The sequence below is a fragment of the Sporobolomyces koalae genome (genome assembly GCF_050403365.1).
Source record: "Sporobolomyces koalae JCM15063 DNA, S_koalae_JCM15063T_v1_ctg33, whole genome shotgun sequence".
Lineage (NCBI taxonomy): Eukaryota > Fungi > Basidiomycota > Microbotryomycetes > Sporidiobolales > Sporidiobolaceae > Sporobolomyces > Sporobolomyces koalae.
Window position 1 is genome coordinate 79,647 of NW_027481738.1, and position 20,171 is coordinate 99,817.

At 55.1% G+C, this 20,171-nt stretch overlaps 7 protein-coding genes across 7 annotated transcripts; 2 read left to right on the forward strand and 5 right to left on the reverse strand.

Moving 5' to 3' along the window:
• Positions 1-222: 222 nt before the first annotated feature.
• On the reverse strand, positions 223-2,979 carry JCM15063_001709 (uncharacterized protein; the record flags this gene model as incomplete). Its single annotated transcript, XM_076680179.1, has 2 exons — positions 223-2,036; positions 2,100-2,979. The coding sequence occupies 2 exons, from the start codon at positions 2,977-2,979 to the stop codon at positions 223-225; spliced, it is 2,694 nt and encodes an 897-aa protein (XP_076532690.1).
• A 157-nt stretch (positions 2,980-3,136) lies between these two features.
• Positions 3,137-4,799, forward strand: OXR1 (Oxr1p; the record flags this gene model as incomplete). Its single annotated transcript, XM_076680180.1, has 2 exons — positions 3,137-4,362; positions 4,433-4,799. The coding sequence occupies 2 exons, from the start codon at positions 3,137-3,139 to the stop codon at positions 4,797-4,799; spliced, it is 1,593 nt and encodes a 530-aa protein (XP_076532691.1).
• Positions 4,800-6,221: 1,422 nt separating this feature from the next.
• On the reverse strand, positions 6,222-10,649 carry PTA1 (RNA-processing protein PTA1; the record flags this gene model as incomplete). The annotated part of the gene is made up of 14 exons (XM_076680181.1): positions 6,222-6,367; positions 6,477-6,720; positions 6,803-6,912; positions 6,998-7,220; positions 7,299-7,578; positions 7,649-8,000; positions 8,078-8,178; positions 8,255-8,412; positions 8,482-8,548; positions 8,623-9,609; positions 9,680-10,005; positions 10,072-10,237; positions 10,312-10,432; positions 10,505-10,649. The coding sequence occupies 14 exons, from the start codon at positions 10,647-10,649 to the stop codon at positions 6,222-6,224; spliced, it is 3,426 nt and encodes a 1,141-aa protein (XP_076532692.1).
• Positions 10,650-10,778: 129 nt separating this feature from the next.
• Positions 10,779-11,442, forward strand: VMA10 (H(+)-transporting V1 sector ATPase subunit G; the record flags this gene model as incomplete). Its single annotated transcript, XM_076680182.1, has 5 exons — positions 10,779-10,781; positions 10,846-10,855; positions 10,956-11,024; positions 11,090-11,190; positions 11,269-11,442. The coding sequence occupies 5 exons, from the start codon at positions 10,779-10,781 to the stop codon at positions 11,440-11,442; spliced, it is 357 nt and encodes a 118-aa protein (XP_076532693.1).
• Positions 11,443-12,148: 706 nt separating this feature from the next.
• JCM15063_001713 (uncharacterized protein) lies at positions 12,149-14,332 on the reverse strand (the record flags this gene model as incomplete). The annotated part of the gene is made up of 6 exons (XM_076680183.1): positions 12,149-12,598; positions 12,673-12,888; positions 12,979-13,881; positions 13,965-14,078; positions 14,164-14,227; positions 14,301-14,332. The coding sequence occupies 6 exons, from the start codon at positions 14,330-14,332 to the stop codon at positions 12,149-12,151; spliced, it is 1,779 nt and encodes a 592-aa protein (XP_076532694.1).
• Positions 14,333-14,530: 198 nt separating this feature from the next.
• Positions 14,531-15,490, reverse strand: JCM15063_001714 (uncharacterized protein; the record flags this gene model as incomplete). The annotated part of the gene is made up of 3 exons (XM_076680184.1): positions 14,531-15,120; positions 15,224-15,366; positions 15,441-15,490. The coding sequence occupies 3 exons, from the start codon at positions 15,488-15,490 to the stop codon at positions 14,531-14,533; spliced, it is 783 nt and encodes a 260-aa protein (XP_076532695.1).
• Positions 15,491-15,888: 398 nt separating this feature from the next.
• Positions 15,889-20,138, reverse strand: JCM15063_001715 (uncharacterized protein; the record flags this gene model as incomplete). Its single annotated transcript, XM_076680185.1, has 14 exons — positions 15,889-15,996; positions 16,083-16,253; positions 16,331-16,434; positions 16,536-16,751; positions 16,827-16,899; positions 16,982-17,385; positions 17,476-17,625; positions 17,695-17,923; positions 17,999-18,104; positions 18,170-18,267; positions 18,348-18,718; positions 18,805-19,071; positions 19,143-19,794; positions 19,875-20,138. The coding sequence occupies 14 exons, from the start codon at positions 20,136-20,138 to the stop codon at positions 15,889-15,891; spliced, it is 3,213 nt and encodes a 1,070-aa protein (XP_076532696.1).
• Between the last annotated feature and the right edge of the window lie 33 nt (positions 20,139-20,171).

A 20,171-nucleotide genomic window follows, 5' to 3' on the forward strand; every position in this document is an offset into this window, starting at 1 on the left:
ATTCTCTCTTCGATTTCTGAGCAACTTGAGCTGTAATTGCCGGGTTGGTACTGTTCTAATACAAACGGGCCGCCAAAACCGACAGGAAGAACGTCGACCTAGTAGCCGATAGATACGTTCATGTTATCACGACAGGATCTTAAAACAACAACAATGAAATCGGATACAAATAGCAAGGTGAAGCACATAGGGGAAAGACACGCGAGGATTTAGTTACAGTCCTCAAGTGGGTCGGTAACCTTGACCTTGCGCTCGCAGGTCTCCTCGCTTCTCGAGTACTTCCAAGCTCCTCGTGACGACTTCGCCGTACTTGGCGACGGCGGTCCAGCGATGCGCTCGGTACATGGCCATGCGGACATCGAGTTCAGTGATACTCGATTGGTCAGCAGTCGCAACGCGTGCGAGCTGTTCGACCAATCCCAAGACCGTCGGTGCAAGCGAGAGTGGAGTGACGAGTTCGAAACGTTCTTCACAGTCGCGAATCGGTCGAACGGTTGGGTTCTTCGGAGCAGGACCCGGTGCCGAACGGAGCGATGAAGCTCGGGGAGTGTCGTCTCCATTTCCTCGCGTCCTTGCAATCTCGAACTTCTTGCTGGTGGGCGTAGTAGGTGTCGAAGTTTCAGTGAGCCGCAACTTGCAACCGAGGGTCATCTTGTTTGAGTATCTGTGTCGCGGTTCATCGGGCAACACGGGGTCGTCCACGTCAAACTGGATTTCTTCGTCCTCGATTATTGTCGATTGCTCTTCAGGTTCCTCTTCCTTGACGGTATTCATGTGTTCGACAATGAACCCGTTCTTGCGCATGGTCCTGATTGCGTCCTCCCAACATCGCTTGATCTCTTTGTCCAATTTCTTCTCTGTCAATCCTAGCTCTTGATATTCCAGTGTTCCTCCTTCGTTCTGTTCCCCCGGTTGCGATTTTCTCGAGTGGGCAGATGCACTTGGTGGAGGGAGCATTTTGATCAGTTTCGAACTTCCGACCCGAACTTTGCCTCTGCCTTCCTTGATCGCGCCTCTCGTACGTTCCTGATCGTTGACCCACACCATCCCTGTCGTTTGCTTCCTCCCGGTCGGAGATCCCGGTTCGTACGCAGGTACCGCCCGAGCGAGGTTCCCATCCCGTTCGTGTTCGATTCGGTCGAGTCTCTTCTTGTCCCGATCTTTGCGCAGGCGTTCGAGACACAACCGTTTCGCAAACAGTTCGAGGTGTTTGTTCGTACGCAACTGCGAAATGTCGAACGGGAGACAATGTTCGATTCGCTCGTGATCCTCATCGTCGTCCTCGGGCTGAGAAGGGGTCGGATTCGGACCCGAACCCTGAGAGGATGGAGGTGGGAGTAATTCTGTCGACGAGGAGGGAGAAATCGATTCGACATAGTTCTTGAGCAAGTGATGTCGGATGTAAATGATAAAGTTGGTCAGGGTGAGGTCTTGCGGCAACAATTTCGAAGGCCTTGTCGGTCTGTATCGAATCGGTCGAGAGGATATGTCTCCTGGGGCGCTGCTACTCATGCCGCTCGTATCGCCAAACTCGCTCCCTGATTCAGAACCCGGCAGAGGTCTCGCTTGGGATGCTTGGCGTCGCTCATCCTTCTCTTCAAGTTCGATCCGGTCGAGCATCTCTCGCACATTGACCTCGTGTGCGTACACCTCTCGCCACAGTTGCGCGGTGGCGAGATGATGCATCGCTTCGTCCTTGAGTTCGATTCGTTCGATGCGGTCCGCGGTCAGTTTGAGGTCGGTCTCGTAGAACCCAGGATTCGTGATAGTGCCGACGACCCTGACGAGAGTCTCGGATCGGAACACGGTCGACGAGGAAGTGGTCGGTTCGAGCAGGTCGTACCGTCGTTTCTTCTTGAACCGAGTTGGGGAATGGAGTTCCTCCTCTCGAGATCGAGGAGGAGGGTGGTAATGTTCCGGGATACGAGCGTTCGGGGACAGGACCGGGTCGATCGTTGTGGCTGATGCCGAGTTCGACGCAGAAGTCGTCGAGTTGATCGGACACACGACTTGGACTAGAGCGGTGCCGTCGTCGACTGTTGAGGATAAGCAGGTTGTCAGCTCTGTACAATAGAAAAGGAGGAGAAAAGAGAACTGACTCGTGTAGGTCCACCATTTCCTGCTCTCGGTTTCGCGGTACTCGGCTTCGAGGATCCATCCAGTGACGATGACCCTGCGGCAGGGAAACTCCTTGCCCAAGATCCAGCAGTCCAAGTTGCCGAGCACCGCGTGGTGCAGGTTGTCACGCAGGTCGATCGCCCACACGAGCGGGATCAAGTCTTCTCCAGTGCCTCGGTTCGTGGTCGAACGCGGCGCGTGGGACAGTCGAGCCGACAGTCTGCGCAGGAGGAGCGTCTCCCACTCGACCCCTCGCCGATCCTTGGCCCACGATGGCGGGTCGCGTAAGACGCGGCGAGATGTACTCGGGGGGTTGCGATTGCGGTCGTGCTCGAGTTGGTCGAGGATGCGTTTCGCATGTTGTTTGCGCGCGTTGGCGCCTATGCCGCGGGATGCACCGTACTTGGGCTCGCGGTAGCCGCACTGTTCGCGAGTGATGGGACCGAGTTCAAGGTGGGCGAGTTGAAACAGGCGAGACGAGGTCAGGAGGTAGTGGTTCTCGGGGTCGAGGATCTCCCAGGGAGTGGTTGCGAGCGAGCGCAGCAATGTGGGAGAATGAGCTGTCGCTGGTGCCTGCGATCGAGTGCGAGTTCGAGGTTGGGATCGCGAGGGCAGTTCAGCTGGCGTGCGCCGCTTCGAAGAGGTCTTGCCGGATCGAGGTGTGCGTTTCGTCGGTACCGCCTGAGACGGAGGGGGCAGCAAGACAAAACCCTTGGGCTTGCGCAACTGGGACATGGATGCAAGGGTTGGCGACGACTTGATCGCCGGGTAGCTTGCCGAGAGCGGGACGGGAGATGAAGTCGCGGTCGTCGTCGATGTGCACCTCGAGTGAGGCGTGCGCGGTCGCCGGACCTGACTCATCGCATCTGCAGTCGATCTAGCTGCTCCGGGGATGTGCGACTCCTGTCGAGACGAGTTACTCGAGAGATGAGAGCGAGAGATGATCAATCAACTCGAGCCGCAGCCTTCGTTTCTCGCATTCAGCCGCTTCTCAGCCTCATCCCTGATTACGATTACGATGGCAGGACCGATCGACCTGTCGGATCTGGATCCATTCTCGCCGACGCAGGCGTCTACGGCGCAGTTTGCGAGTTCACGTGCGCCTTCGTCATCGCGACCCTCGCCGGCACCGACCCCAGGCTCGAGTTCGACTATCGACTCGCTGAGCTTCCTGAGCGAGCTCAACCTCGGCGTAACATCAACCCGGACCGTGAGCAGCAGCGGGCAGACTCCGCTCGGCGTACCTGCTCGTGCACCAACATTCGCTTCCACCTCTGCTGCTTCCAATACGAGCCCGATCGAGATTCCAATCGAGCGAATCGCAGGTGGATCTCGACATGGTGCAGTGCCTTCTCCGCACGCGTCGCGAACGCAACCGCAGCATCCCGCTCGTTCGCCCCCGCCTCGGAGGCTATCGTCTCTGATGGACCTCGGAGAGCAATCCACTCCGGCGTTGGTCTCGCCCCCGATCTCGACCTCGCCTACTTTCGAACCATTCCACCCTCTCCCGGGAGACAACGCTTCGCGTCGAATGCGCCAAGCTTCCGGTGACGACCGCTGGGACACCTCGTCTCTTCCAACCCGGAACCATCGCGAACGCACCGTCAGTGCCGAGTGGGGCGACTTTCAAGCTGCAACTACTGCGACTATTCCTTCCCCACCTCTGCCTCGAACCCGTTCATCTGCCAGTCCTGCCTCCTCGCAAACCTTGCCGCCAGTGCAGCAGCAGCGCAAGGTCCCTTCGCCTCGTCGTTCCTCGACGAGCCCCTTCCCGCCCCCTTCAGCCACCACTCTCTCGGCGTACCACTTGAAGAATTTGCCTCCTCCGCCTCAACCCCCGAGCGCAATTGACCCGTTCAACCAACCGGTCCAATTGACCGGGATCAAACCTGGCATCTCCCAGATCTTGAACGAGACGATCGCTGAAGGTCTCAGACCTTGTCTGGCCCCTCGGTTGCGCATCAGTTCGAACTGGACCTTGTTGTACTCGCTCGAACAGGATGGAACTTCCCTTTTGACCCTGTTCACTCGAGTCACGAACGGACTGAGATCGAAATCGGGAGGGTTCGTCCTCGTCGTTCGTACCGATCGAGGAGAGACGTTTGGAGCGTACTTGAGTGACGCGTTGAGACCCGAAGAAGGCGTCACGAGCTCGACTGGGTTCCGTAGTTCGAGGAACGGGTTGAACTCGGTCACGTCGACAGGGGGAGGCGGGAACCGAGTTTGGACCGGAGATGGAACTTCGTGAGTTTTTCCTCATCATCACCCTATTGCCCAGTAGACCAGATACTGAGGATTTACCGAAAAATGCCAGGTTCTTGTTCACGACTCTGTCACTACCTCCCACGGATCCGAGGATGTCCCCTTTGATCAAGACCTTCCCACCGACCTTCCGCAACACTTATTTCCAACATGCGTCCCTCCATAGTGGGATCGCCATCGGAGGAGGAAACGATGGCAACTTTGGATTGTGGATCGACGAACGGTTGGAACGAGGGTGGACGGGCAAGAGTGAAACGTTTGGGAACGAACCTTTGACCATGGCCGCCGCGAACCACAACGGAACTACGAGGAACACTTTTGCCAATTCGTTCAGCTCGACAACGACGACGAATGGGAGAGAGGAAGATGTGGGAAAATTCGAGGTCGTGGGTATAGAATGTTGGGCAGTAGGGAGTTGAGATTTTTCTGCTCTCTCAAGACAGCTTTGATAGCCAACTTGCAAGGGACACGGCGTAGCAATATCTGTATGATGGCGTTAACGACTAGCTCTAGGATACAGAGGCATGCGTTGGATCAATTGATCGAGAATGGCCCTTTTTTTTTTAAATATAACTGGCCCTACTTCGTCCCGAACGAGACGATACACGAGACCTTATTCGCGCGATGTATGTACCGGGTTGACACGTTGACATGACTTGATCCGCGTCAGGACAAGCCTCCGGGGGCTAGGGGTAATTTGACATGACATCTTCCCCCTCAAGAGGCTTGTGCGCTTCGGCACCTGCGCAGGAAACAAACAAACCTTCTAAACCCCTCGCGGCCGGACCCTGATCACAATTCAACACTTTCTCCCGAAGCCCTGTTCAATCTGAATGTTCGCGATGTTTCAGGACTGCTCTGTAAGCATGACGAACCTGAACGGTCCGTGGATTTTCTCTGCTCTAACGCTCGAGGTACCCAGCTGCGTGACTTGTACATGCAGCAACGTTTCTTGCGGGTGCTGGGTGCAACGACTTCACTCTCTATCTGAGCAGATACTGCCTTGGCAAGTTGGCGGGACGAGAGCTTTGACGCCAAAACCCCCCGTCGAGAGCGCAATTAATGTCCGCTCTGCTCCCTTCCTCTCCCAGAGGCGGACCGATCGCACGTTTTTCGCTATATTCAATCTCCCACAGACTCGTTCGCGTGGCGTGATTAATCCTTCGGAGACTGACTGTCGGTATTTTGTTGTCGTTTGGAAATGCTCTCCCTCTCTCTCTCTCGTTTCGGGTATGGGTTTCGGTACCTGAGAAAAATGCTTTGGGCGCTCAACAGCGAGAGCCGTCCAGAATTGTTCGACCAGTTCTACCGTTATCGTTGCACTCGGTTGTGAAAGGGTCGGGATTCTGGAGCTTCGAGAATATGTACGAGGTTCGTTTCCAAAAAGAAAGTCGGGCGGAACACCACACTGAGCACTGTCCGGGGGAACCAGATACAAGGCATCTCTCTCCAGAGTTCTTTACTTAGATTGCTTCCCTGACGCTGTCCGAACTGGAGAGAAACACCAGTGCTTTGTACCTTTTGTTCGAGGGGAAACAACTTTGGCACGTTTTGAAAACGGATACAACCCTACACACACCAGGGTTAAGGAAACCAGCATAGAATGTCCTGCATGCTACGACGAAGTAAGAAGCGGGGAAAAAAGAAAAAATACGACCAGAGCAGCTTGGATAGGAGCCGCGAATCAGGACATCAGGGTTTCCATGCTTGAAAACCCCCTGATTCCACTCTCGTTCCAATCAGAAAAAGCTCGACGTGGGGTCACTCGATCATCTAATTCAAAGGTTCTCATGCTCGAGACGAGTTGCAATTGAATAGGGGAACAAGTTGGTGAAAAAAGTCTAGACAACATCGACGACAGGGTTTGGTGTGACTGCGGCTACTACTACTGCAGGACTTTCAGATCTCGTCGCGGTCGGAACGTTCGATTCGTCTCCTTCGAGTGCTTCGAGAATAGCCGTTGTTCGAGCGTTTGCCACCCCACCCTCTGTTTTGCGCGCATCGCCGAGAAAACACGAAACAAAAGAGAAAAGAAACGACAACGATCAGTTTTCTGTTTGGAAAAAGAAAAAAGGAATGGTGTGTTTTGAACTGACTCTTGACGACGTATTCTCGGAGAGGTGTTTTCATGGCGGGTTGTTTGCGTACGAGATCTTCTAACCACTCTTTCGGCAATTGTAACAAAGCGGCGAAACTCGCAGGTGCGATCGCTTTCGCGCATCGAATGAACCCTTCCCACAACGCTGGAGTTTGCCAAATCTTTTTCGCGATCAGACGCGACAACAACGTCGTCGAGACGAACGGTTGCAACGATTTGTACGTCGTGACCGATTGGATCACCTGATCGTTGTTGAGGGAATGGCCGAGAGAGCAACATGATGAGTTTATACGTTGGGCGAACAGCGGGAGACACTTTACGCACCGTCCTGAGGAACAAGTTGGGTAGAACCGCTTCGTCAACCACTTGCTGCATAAATGCTGCAAGAATTTCGGGTCGGAACGCATCGGCCATTGAGAAGCAGATCACGATCGCTGTAAAAAAACATTGCAGCGGTTACTCACGAAATCAGCTCATGTTTCAGAAAAGCTTTCAAGTAGCGGGAATGGATGGACGAACCTTCGATCGTGTTCTTGATACCGATCTCCTTGTCGTGCTTGTGAAGGAACACCATGAGTTCAACCGGTGAGAGTGAATCGCTGCGCGTGCGCAACGAATTGACCGACGAGAAATGCGCGGGTGGAGCGATGATGGAGAGAAAGATGGAACGGATAGCGGCTTTCTGCTGAGGGGTGTTGTCGAGCAGGGCGACAACTTTTGGGAGGTAACGAACAATCTCGTCCTGCAAGCTCGAAAGGCACCAAAGCGTGAGCACTTCTCGACACAAGCTCGAGGAGAAACGCTACGGAGGATGACGAACCTTGTGACAATCGGGCATGATGAGGGCGTAGATGCGCGAGTCGAGGTCTCTCTCGGTCGCGACGTTCTTGATGAGCTGCACAATGCTTGTCGGGAGTTTCTGTTTGTCCGCGAGGATCTCGATCATGCGGAGCAGCAGGGCGTCACTGCCTTCGGGGAAGGTGCCAAAGAGGTGCAGGATGCCAGGATGTTTGATCCCGAGCGAGCGGATCAGAGGGGCGATCAATTCGTGCATCGACTCTTTCGCGAAAGGTGCCATCTTGGCATACTCGGCAAAGAGGCTATCGAAGGTTTCGTTGATCAGTCGGGCGAGATGCAGGCCGAGGATGTAAAAAGGAACTGATAGCTCACTGGTCCAAGAGCTGAGGTTGCTTGACGCACAGCGCGAGTAGCAGCTCAACATGCTGCGTCACTTCTCCAATCGTCGTAGGTGGATCTAACCGATCGACAACCTGACCATCCTTGACGACCGCATACGGTATTTTGGGGGTTTCGGGAGGCGGAGTCTCCTCCATCGCCATCTCTTCCTCGCCATCTTCATCTTGTGTCCGTTTCTTCTGCTGAGCATCCTCCTCTTTCACCGGGTCGATGCGAAGTCGCTCGAGGAGCGACAAAGCAAAGTTTGTGATGACGCCACTGAGCTCTTTCAGATCTGGCACCCATTTCTTGACACTCATGATCGCAGCATTCCGAATGCGTTTGTCTGGGTGCACGAGAGTGTCGAGTCAGGACCTCAAAAATCTGGGTTGTGCAGAATCGACAGGTTTGGGGGGAACGTACCAGCATGAGTTGTCAATCCCAAGAGGACATCGAGCGCAGCTTTGCGCACAGATGGTCGCAAAATCGCGAGTTCGCGCAAGGTGCCGAACCCGAGTTGCATCCTGTGTTCAATCGAAGGATCATGGGGTCAGCGAGAAATGACCATTGTCGCAATCGCCAAGGGGGATGATTGCGTACTGGTCCGCATTGATACACATGCCCTCGAGCCGTTCCAATTCGCCGACGGGAATCTCGGGCAGGTCAATCATGAACTGGAACAGCGCCGTGTCCTGATTCGACGAAGTCGCGCAGATATGACTCAAGAACCGTCTCAAGTAGTGGTCATAAGGTCGATCCTGTTGAGGTTCGCCGTGGATCAGAATCAATTTAGATGATTGCCACGAGTTGGAAAAAGATCCGCTTACCGTAGTCTGATTGAGCCTTTTCGAGGCGTACCATTCTTCGTTGAGCCAAAGTCTTGCGAGTTCCATCCTGTTGTCGCACACACACGGGATGAGTGACCTCGGCGGCATCGGCGCATGAGTTTCGAAGGAACGAGACTTTACCGCGACTGCAGATCTCGGGTCACGTAGCCAAAGAGTACCTCGCGCAACCGCTCTCCCCTCTTTCTTCTCTCTTGCCGTGCCTCGTCCGACTCTTCCTCACCAGATCCGAGCATGACCCCGCTTTCTAGTCCTCGCGTGATCAGACGACTGACGAGGGGTAGCCAAATCTGGTCATTGACTCCACCGTCGTTCCCTGCCGAACAAATCCTCCTCAAAGTCGAGTAGATGAGCGAGTGTTTTGCCGTGAGAGACAAATCGAGAGGTTCGAGTTCAAAGTCGGTCGCGTTTGAACCGTTCACGAGTGAAGTCGACAAGGCGAGAGAAATGTCTTCGTTTGATTCTTCGGGTTCGACTTCGACGATCGGTTCCGGTGGCACTTCAGCTTTGATCGTGAGTTCTTCCTCTCCGAGGTCGAGTTTGAGTGGATCGAGTTTGACAATGGGTTCAGTCACGACTTGTGGAGGGTCTCGAGGTCGAGTTTGTTCAGGTGTCGCGTTGTTCGTGCCGCTCGCGAGTACTGGATCCGATTCGTTCGTCGACGACCCCACTTTCGATTCGTCCGGTCGGAGTTCGCTCGGAGGCAACTGCATCCTGACCATCTCGATCGCTCTCGAGACGACCGCGTTCGGAACGCTCTCAAAAGTTCGAAACACAAGATCGACGACGACAGGTAAAGGGAGGTCGGTTGCGACGGGGGTCGCTGCGAGGTTCACGTTCGGATCTAGGTTCGCAGCTCCGAACGCGCGCAAGAGGTCGACCCCAGGGTTCAATTTCCGTCGTTTCGCTGCCGAAGGGACTTCGAATGGCAGGTTGGCTGGTGAAGTGCCAGTAGACGTGGAAGGGGTCGAGGCCGTCGAGGCGAGGGCGCGTTTGCGGGACGATTCGTCCCGTCTCTGTCGTTCTGCGACGGAAGCAGCTTCGAGGCGAACTCCCTGAACCGACAGGAATTGGTTGATCTGGGTTTGGTACGCCGATGCGTGGGATGTCCTGAATCATGGGGGGATCACACTTCAGGGAGACCGACTCAAAAGCCAAAGAGGAATGGATTGGATCGTACCGGAGAAGGTGCGCGAGCGAAATGCGAATGACCTTTTCGACACTCTTGATCTGCGAGTAGGATTGTCCCGTCAAGGTGGTCGGGGCCCAATTCGTCAATGCCGTGACTACCAACTTTGTGAACTGATTTCGAATCTTGATCAGCGCGGTGAGCGAGGTGACGAGAGCCGAGATCAAATCGGCATGTGTCGTCGTAAACAGCGCAGTGATGGCCTCTTCTAGTAGTTTCGACGCTTCCTCTTCAAGCAAGGCGACTTTGAGGAACGGGTGACTCGGTCGACACAGCGACAGGTTGGGTTCTTGCGATTGAGTTTGAGTGCGAGCCAACTGGAGAATGAACGCGTGAGCTTCTTTTGGGTGTTCACTTTAGGAACAGTGAGCAAGAGGGCTCACGCGAGGGTCGGCAGTTTGTCCGCTGTTGGTTTGGGTTTGTACAATGCGCTGAATCACTTTGACGGCCGAGAGTTTCTGTCCAATCGATCCAGTCCTCCACAGTTGCAGGATCGAGGTCTTGAGCTGGACAACCCTCGTCCACCAAGCCTGGTCTCCTGATTGACACCTGTCGCAAGTTCAAAAGTTGAGTGAGATGCGGGCGGGATGTGCGAGCCGAGAAATGACGAGACGAGGACCGACGCATAGCGAAACAGGTACGGGTAGGCAGTTGCGAATGCAGACAGTGCCAATTTGGTGCTTGCCAAGTCGGGCGAAGGCGCGAGGAGTACTCTTGCGATCGGTTCGACCGCCTGCAGTGCACCTGGAAGCGTCAAAGTGCGGGATGAGCGATCGCAGAACAAAGAGAGACAAGGACAGCGTAGGGTAGACGAACTCGAAGCACGCAAGGCAGGTTGAGTCGAGGGCGAGGACAGCGACGAGATGAGAGCGAGGTCTGCAGGCGAGTTGATCGCAGGCGAGCCGGTCGGGTACGGCGGAGTCGGTACAGGCGATGCGGTCGAGCCGGGGTAGTACGACATGGCCGGACCCCGCGCAGATGAACGCGCTCGAGTGTCGACGAACCCGAGTTGCAAGCTGCGCCTGGCGGTGTCAATGCGAACGCGTGCCGTGTCTCTCGCACTCTCCCCTCTCCTCACATCCTGTACAGCATGGTGAGACGCTATCTCCTCCTTGTACTTCGGATCACGACGAGCTGACCGACTGATCGATCCACAGGCTGCCAACTGTGAGTTGGGGTACCGCCCACTCGGCATCATCATCATCATTCATTCTCTCCCACACTCCCACCACTTCAACTGACGCGTTGTTTCGTATCTCGATTACAGCTCAGGGTATTGCAACGCTGCTCGATGCCGAGAAGGAAGCCGCACAGATTGTCGCGAAAGCCCGAGAATGTGAGCAGTCTCGGAACCCCGCCTCTCCTCTCTCGGGCCCACAACTGACCCGAACGAGTCTCCAGACCGCACGCAACGATTGAAGGGCGCGCGAGAGGAAGCTAGCAAAGAAGTCGAGGCACTCAAGAAGAACAAGGACGACGAGTTCAAGCAGTTCGAATCGCAGGTACGCCTGTTACCGTCCTTCCTCCCGACTATGAAACCTTTCCCCTTTGACGATCGTGAGTTCCGTCGTCTGTGCCAGCATTCGAACGACAACTCGGACTCGCAGGAACAGGTCAACAAATCGACGCAAGAACAACTCGACAAGATTCAAGCTTCGTTCGATTCAAACAAATCGACCGTCGTCGATCAACTGTTGGATCGAGTCATTCAGGTCAAACCTGAACCTCATCGAAATCTGCAAGCTCGTGCATGAAGACAGAGCGCACAGCTTTCTTACGATTGTCTTTCCTCTTTTTATTTTCCGTGTCGTTTCGTTTCCTCTCTCGCCCTCGTTGTGTCATCTGTTCGTCATGTGAAATCTTCTTTGCAGTTGTGCGTTACACTCACTCACCTTTTCAGTGGAGAGTGAGTGCCCGCCAAGGAGAATACTCTGTTATTGTATGAGCGTCGAGGTTCGATCGAGTCGAGAATGACGAAAATCGCAAAAGCGAGGCCAGAGAATAGAAGGGAACCAGCCAGCCTTCCTTGCAGGGATACCAAAAAAACCCCACGTCGAGGGAAACAATCAAGAAGGAAAAAGAAAGACAAAAATCAAAAAGAAAACATCGAGAAAGATCAAAGAAAGAACATTGAAGGTGCAAACGAAGAACGAGCAAAGGTGGAGAGCAGCGACAAGGGACACAAGACAAAGAGAGACGAAAACGAGCCTAAACAAAAAAAAGAATGAGAAAACAGAAACCAAAGAGAAAACCCCTTCAAAGAACCTTTTTGTTACTGCTTCTTGCGTTCAGAACTGGTATTCCTGTAGTACTCGTGTGCTGCATATTTCTTGGTGATAGCGATCCGGTCTGAAAAAAAGTCTCCCCTGCTTGTTGGGAACGCGAGAGAAGTGTTCGAAACTCCGGCGCGCAAGGTGCGTGCGGCTCTCGCTCCGAGGGTGCAGCGTTCGACTTCTTTTTTTACTGCTTTTGCGCCTGAGCGTTGCTCTGCCTGCCTCCGGTTCCTCCCGTACGCGGACCTCGACCTCCTTGACCTCGCGCTTGTCCTCCCTGGTTCCTGCCTCCTTGATGCCTCTGCTGTTGCTGTTGGTTGTTGCCGTCCTTCTGTTGTCCCTGAAGTTGTTGACCTTTTCCTCCTGCCGAGTTCGATCCCGTCGTGCTAGCAGCAGTACCTTGGTTCGAAGAGCTCGCAGCACCCGTGCCCTCGGCCGCCGCAGCGCCAGCGTTCCTCGGTCGAGGCGGAGGACGTTCATTGTGAGGTTTCCTCTCGACGACGTTGATACGAGCCTTGTCTCCCGAAGGGGTCTCGAACATGATGCCATTCTCTCCTCCGTCATTGTGGCGAAGAGAGACTTGGATCGCTTTGCGAGCGTCGTTCAAGTTTGCGAATTCGACAAACGCGCATGCTTTCTGAAACGTTGTGCAATCGTCTTTTGTCAGCTTCATGGCTTGCGAAATTGAGATGGGATTGGTTGACAACATACGGAGCGGATAATGTCGAGCTCTTTGAGGGGACCGAATCGGCTCGTCAAGACTTCTCTCAACTGCTTCTCCGTGACAAACTCGACAACTCCCTTGACAAAGCAGTTTGCATGGACAACAGCTTGCACTTGCTCGGTAAATTGCGAAGAGGCGGGCGCTTGTGCAGTGGCAGCAGGGGTCGGCGTGGTGGCGCCCGGAGTCGAGGGTTCAGCCGCTTTCTGCGCGCCCCAGGGAACCAAAATGAGAAGATGACTGAATCAGCGATCGGTCACAGCAATCTTTGCAGGCTCAAAAGCAAGGTCACGCACGGGAGCAGCAGCGGCGGCCTTGAACGATCCCCACTTGTTTGAAGAGGCGGAAGCGGCAAGGTTTGCCCATGACTTGGGTGCAGAAGAGACTGTAGGAGTCGGAGCGGCGGCGGGTGCAGGAGCGGGAGAAGAAGCTGCGGGAGGAGGAGCGGAACGCGTAGGTTGAGGGGCGGCAGGCGTGGTTTCAGCGGGAGCAGCGACGGCCTCGACGACTTCGTCCCGCTTCTGTTCGGCTTCCTCCTTCTCTTCAGCGACAACGGCAGCGGCTTCAGGTTCGGTCGCAGCAGGTTTCGAAGCATCGTTCGATTTGTGCTCAACTGCCGAGAGGGGCTCGACGGCGACGGGCGCAGGTTCGACCGCCGGTTGCAAGTCTCGCTGTTCTTCGGCGGACTTGGCATTGCCGTTGACCAGCGGAGCGGCTTCCGAGCCGAACGAGATCGAGGTGTCGGCCGTGACGGGCTCGGCAGATTCCTCCTTCGAGGCGTCTTGGGCCGGTTTGCTCTCGGTAAAGAGGACTGAGCCGACGCTCGCAGGAGTCGAGTCGCTCTCGGCTTCGGTGGTGGGAGTCGAGGCAGAAGCGGTGGCAGAGATGGCAGCGTTCGATTCGGCAGACTGTTCGGGTTGAGGGGTCGCTGCCGAAGTGGAGGCAGGAGCGGGAGTCGAGAGTTCGTCGTCACCTTCCTCCTTGATGTAGCGGCAGATGTCGTTCAGGACAAAGTACCCGTTGGGTTGTTCGGCGAGGAAGAAGGTCTGGGCAAACTTGCGCCACGGGCCGTTCAAGTTGGACATCTCGCCAATCACTTGGACAATGATGCCTCCTTCAGCGGACGACTGGCTGTCGACGTTCGAGATGTACACTTTGCAATCTTCGAACGCGAGCGACATGATCTTGGCATGGATTTCCTGTCAAGGCGGAGGCGAGGCGAGGCAGGCGGAGTCAGTCACTGCGGTGCGATCCTGGGGGATCCCGGTCGCGTTGCACTCACCTGTTGTCCGTAGCATGCAGTGGTGTCTTCTCCCTCGGTCGAGTGGATCAACGTCGAGCGTTTCGTGTAGAAGCAGTGGAGGCGTGCCGGGTCTTTGTTGAGGTACGAGTAATACTGTCGACGACCCCAAGTGGCAAGCACGCCGGTCAGGCTTCCTGCAATCACAGAGTCCTTCAGGAGGCGAGCTAGGGTGACTCACCTGCGAGAGGAAAGCCCATCCAATGCGCGCGCTATCCGTGGCATCGTTGGCTTTCGCCATCGCCCTGAGTCGCGGAGTTTCGCAATCAGCGAGTCTCGCGCGACGATAGCAGGTTCGAGTGAGAGAGCCAAGCTCACGATTTGTCTGTGGTGTCGGCACTAGCAGCCATAATCTATAACCGAGAAGTTGGAAATCCGAAATGGGGAAAGGGGACGAGTGCGCGAGAGGTTCGCGTCGACATTAGTATTTCTCTATTATCTCAATTGCGCATCTCTCTCTCTCTCTCTCTCTCTCTCCTTTTCGCTCTCTTGCAATCGGCTTCGGACAACCATGGTAGCACTTCCGTTTTGCAGAGTAATTTGTACATTCATCTCCTTCTTGGTGCCGGTCCACCACGAGGAGACGGAGACCGCCTCCTCCTCGGAGGACTGCGACTCCTTCGACCCGCACCTGGCGCATTGTTTCTCCTCGGAGGACTTCTACTCCTCGTTCTGCTCCGGTCCCTACCAGGACCACGACTACGACTGCGACTGCGACTTCGACTCATGCTGCGTCTCGAAGGTCCGGATTTGCGATTGCCGCCAGCGGTGGCTGCCGGACTCCTCGACCTCGAACGGCTCCTGCTGATGTTCATCCTCCTAACTGGACTTCTCGATCGACTCGCACTCCTGCCTCGTACCGCTCCTGGTTTCAGACTCGTCGACCTCGACCTCGACCTGCTCCTCCCCCGTCCCACACTGACACTGCGAGTTCGGCTGCGTCCGCGCGGTGGGGGTACGGGCGATGATCCTCGTCTCGAACCGAAAGGACGTCCTCCTCCTCCTCGAGGTGAGACGGGTTCCAAAATTGCCGTGATCGTCGAACCGTCAATCTGTCCTCGATCCATGTACGCTGCTGCTTTCGATGCCGCGGCTGATGAAGCGAACGCGATCCATGCCGTGCCTTTGTGGGTTCCAGCTTTATTTTTTTCGGGAAAACAAAACAAGTTGTCGTCAGTTTTGCTTGTAACCATGACCAGACCTGAGCTACAAGAGTCTTGCGAGGGGAAGTTAATACACACTCTTCTTGTCAAACGGCAAGTCAATGTCGACAATCTTGCCATAGACATCAAAGATCTCTTCGAGATGAACCGCAGTGACGTTCTTGGTCAGTTTGCCCACTTTGATCGTGTCGCCCTGTGGGGACGGCGAACGAGATGGCGACCTAAGTACAAGAGAGACAGAGGTTATCAGTCCACGATACATTACTCGTCGCGAGAGTGTTCGTAGTCGACGTACCGAGAGCGCGAGAGCGAACGACCGCGTGGTGAAGGTGAACGAGGTACCATCAGTCCCAGTGGTGAAGATAGCGATCTAGGGGTTCTGTTAGGGCTGAAATGAGATCGAGAGATGAGCGACGTTCAGTGTTGATCATAGTTTCCGAATCGAGAGCGGGACCGACGTACGATGCTCGTGGTGATTACACGAATTCTACTGGCAAGCGTCCTTGGGCTTTGCCGTTCGCGCCTGATGCTTGGCTCAAGGAAAGTCGAGAGCGTGATTTCGTGGTGCCCGCGCCGCGCCGATTATAATTGCGTATTACCGTCAAAACAAATAACCATGTTTCGCGTTACATCATGGGATAAAAGCCTGGGCCCTATAGTTCATGTCGGATCACAAGGTTATCGGAAATATTTCGTCGAAGGATGTTTTCGATTACAAAACGACACGAGAGAACTCGGTAAGATCACCAGTTCGTCCATGAAGAGCTATCAAATTCGCTCTTCTTGCTCTCGCCCACCAACGACGACTGTATCGATTGATGGACGTAGCACAAGTAGTCGACGTACGAGAACTGGGGAGACACCATCAAAAGAACAAACGAGCGGACTCGAGTCAGTCCCACATCACTTGGAAATCGCGAGCATGAATCAGCTTTACCTGTTCGTTGTTCGAGTCTTCAATGAGCATGTTTGAGAACTCGATCTCGGTGCCATCGATGTTTTGTCGGGCAATCAAGACGGGCATTGAACGACCTGTCCGTTCCTCGAAGCAAGACAGGATGTTGCGCATTTGCGCCGAGAGAAGCGTTGGCAGGTCTGGGAGAGTAGTCTACGCTCACACAGATCCTCAGAGTTAGGTATGCTAAGAAGCCTGAACAAAATTTAAAAACCAGTTTATAAACTCACCATTCGAGTATCAAGTTCGTCGAGGTTTTCGACTCCGTACAGGTCTTGCAGGATAGCGGGAGACACTGCTTGTCCGAGCCACAAGATCGCCTTCTCGCCGTTCTCTGTATCGATTCGAACCCAAAAAGAAAACCCCCAGAAAATGAATCAATGTTCTGCTGGTGGATTGAGGAAAACGATCACTCGATCGTGTCAAGTGACTTACCGACGAGGTAGGCACCGTGAGGTTCCATTCGAGCATAACTGCACCGGATCGCTTGCGGCATGACGAGTCGACCACTCTCGTCCGGGAATCCCACTTCGTCCGGGAAGAGGTGTACGGCGAGCATTCTCGGATACAGCATGCGCACAGTAGCTCCCACTCCGGCACTCTTGACATGTCGCATGTGCCACGTCCTGACGTCCGATGCGACCGCACCGCCTACAGAAGTCGGACGCAAAATCGCCCTCGGTCAACGAATGTCTCACAGCACAGTGGTGGGAGGGAGTGACTCACCTTTGAGTGCTTTGGTTTTCATGAGCGCGAGAGCATACAGCGGGAAGAGCTTGAACGACTCTGGTAGAATGAGCTGCCACGTGGAGAACAAGATCAGAAAAATTCATGTCAAGATTCCGTCGATGTGAGCTTGAGAATGGGGAAAGTGCTCTCACTTGAGCTGGCGAGGTTGACGAAGCGCAGTGTTTGCGGTATGCGAGCAAAGTTTTGACACATCCTTCGGTCAAGATCTCCCTGACGATCCTGAGACTCTTGTTGTTCGTTTGCGCGATCGATTCCTTCGCGATGACCGCGATGGTCGTGTCCATATCGGCGTATCGGAACACGTTGTTGACAAGGGATGTGACCGGGACAGCAATGTTGTGTACACGCACGCGTCGTTGTCCAGTTGCCGAAGTGTACAACGCGGCACATTGGAAGTACGCGTCCGATTTCTCGTCGAGTTTCGATTCGTGTTTGATTCGAGCCGCGATCGCCTTGTCGGCATCGAGCGAGCCAAACTCGAGGTCGGTCACGTTGCGCTGGAAGAAGTTGCCAAAGTGATCCGAGATGCGCAGTCCTAAGGTACATGAGCAAGATACATGTAATCTTTCGTCAACTTGTGCTGTCAAGGGCGTAACAAGGATATTTGCTCGGGCGGAAGGCGCACCGTTCGAGCACCGGATCCTCATCGTGACACTGTACGCCGTTTCGCGCGAGACTACCCGCGCGATCTCTTCTCGCAACAGTTTGCCATCCCGTACTGGATCGAAGCGCGGGTGGAAGAACAAGTCGCCTCCAGTCAACCCTGGCAGCACTCCTGCAAATCAACTCGCCAAAACAAATCATCAGAATCTTTCGAGTCGAGTCGAGACGAGGGAGGACGTACCGAGCGTGGCAGCATCAATGTACTGAGACGGGAACAGGAACAAATTGATGCCGATGCCAGCTTCGACACACTCTTCCGCGCTGATCCGGTAGAACGGGTCTTGAACCGTAAACAGGGTCTTCTCCTTGTCCGTGCCGTACAGTTTCGGATCTTCGCGGTGTTTGAGCGCTCCAGGACCGACCGTGGGTAAAGAAGTTTGGAAAATGTTGACTTGTCCTCCGAGATTTTTCTGCAACGCAAATTTGGTACACAAGATTAGAGTCATTAGCGCGAGAGACAATCGAGAAAGAGAAGGATGACGAACGAGTGATAGCATGGCAGCTTTGAGAGGACCGACAATCGCCGCTTCGACTACTGAAGTTTCTTCAACGAGTTTGGGTAGTGCATCGAGGAGATGCTCGATCGCCGTTCTGTATGGAGAGGTCGGAATCAGTCAAGACTTGAGCGCAGAAAGAACTCAGAGAATGATTCTGACCGAGATTCGATTGGGTCGACCAAGAAGCCTTCTCTCAGCGGCACAAACATGTCACTAATGTCCGGCACGACGAGCATTTGCGCTTGTTCGAGTCCAGCCTAAAATGCCGCAAAATCAACATCAGTTCATCTTCGAATGAAGAGGCCGAACGCGTTCGTGGAGTGGTCAGTGGACTGACCTTGAGGTTGTAGAATTGGACACTCTTGTCGAATGTCAAGATGGCCACTTTGGCGCCCTGCGGCAACCTTCCAACGCTGGACGGTTCGGCCTCGCTCCCTTCGACCTTTTTGCCGTAGAACAACTCTCTCAACCCCGAGACGGCCTCTTGCACGACTCCACATCTCACACTCGACCAACTGACGTCGATCGCAAAGATGTAATGCAACGGCGTCGGTTCGCGCGGGAGGGACCCCGGTTGAGTCGGGTTATCCTGAACCCAATAGTCGCGGTTGACTGCGAAATCAACCGAACCTTGTCGCAGTTCGGGTCTCTGGTCCAAGTCCATCCTCCGTTGCGACATGTCGAGATGTGAGAAATATTCAGGTGCGACTGTGGAGGACGGGGAGGAGAGTCAACCTTGGTCAGTCTCGACGACGCATGCGAGGGGATTCGCGAAACCGGGACTGCGTTTTTACCTTCAGTTGCGCCTCCACACAGGTTGCACAGGAACTTCTGTCCGCCTTCGATAAAGACGCACCACGGGTTGATGTAACCTCGGCAGCGTTCACACCTCGGGGGACCCGTCTCGCCAAAGTCGACGATCGGGATCGAGCCTTCTTCCGGACGTAGTTGCGCAAACGGTTGGACGACGAGTCCGAGAGGGAGTTGTGACGCGACTGCGAGGTCGTCAGACATGGGCAGGTTGTACGTCGACATGCGCAGGAACCGAGGATTGCAATTGCCTACGAGGGCGCGAGAGGTCAGCAGCCCATTCTGAGCTGGTCAAGCTGTCATGGATCAGAAAGTAACTCACCTTGGTCGATCGCGACAAAGTCCGTGTTGGACAGAGGTGCGGCCGTGCGCGAGCAGGTCAGGTACGGCTCGACGCGATACAGGCTCTGGTCGGCCTCTTGTACCGCGACGGGAGACGGAATGTGGTCGGGATCGATGCGGATGCGCTGTTTCGGGGGGATTTTCTGTCCGGCAGTGTGGGGAGGTTGCGGGATGCCCGAGATGGGTTGCGGCTGTTGCGAAGGCTGGAAGGAGGCGGGAGGAGCTTGCGAAGGGTGAGGGGGATAGTCTGCCGGCGGATGCTGTTGCTGCTGTTGCTGAGGCTGATGAGGCAGTGCATGTTGCGGTTGCTGCTGTTGCTGTTGCTGCTGCTGCTGTTGAGCAAATTGATCCTGCTGCGGATGGAACCGAGGGTCGGACGGATGCGAGTAGGGGCTCGGAGCGGGTCCGCCTTGCTGCAGCGCGCGAGGATCCGACTGCGGTTGTAGCTGTTGTTGCTGGTGCTGATGCTGGGCAAAGTACGACGATGGCTGCTGCAGGTCGGTCGGAGGCATGGGTGACGGGGCAGCCGAGCCTGCGGGGGTGGAACCCTCGGCATGGTACGCTCGCGCGGATCGTTTGCCTCGCGCTGGTGCGACGACGGGACCTGGACTGGATGCGGTCGCTTCGGTACCCTATTTGAACGAAAGAGTCAGTCGAGGCGCGAAACGACGACGCGGTGCGCGAGCAACAGTCTGAACAAGGGGCGACTGACGGGCACAGGGGGTTGCAAGTTGAGGTTGTTGAGCGCTTGGTTCATGTTGTCGAAGGCAGGCGGGGACAGAGCGCGTTGAGGCTGCTGTTGCGGTTGTTGAACAACCGGCGCGTTGAGCTGAGGTGCCGGTCCACTGTACGACGCCGGGTGGTGCGCGAACGGGGGTGGCTGCTGCTGCTGAGGGTGCTGCTGTGCAGGAGGATGCGAGTAGGACTGAGGATGTCCCACGAACGCAGGACGACCGCCGTTACCGTTAGGATGCATCGTGGCGCTGACACAGACGCGCAGAACTCGGGC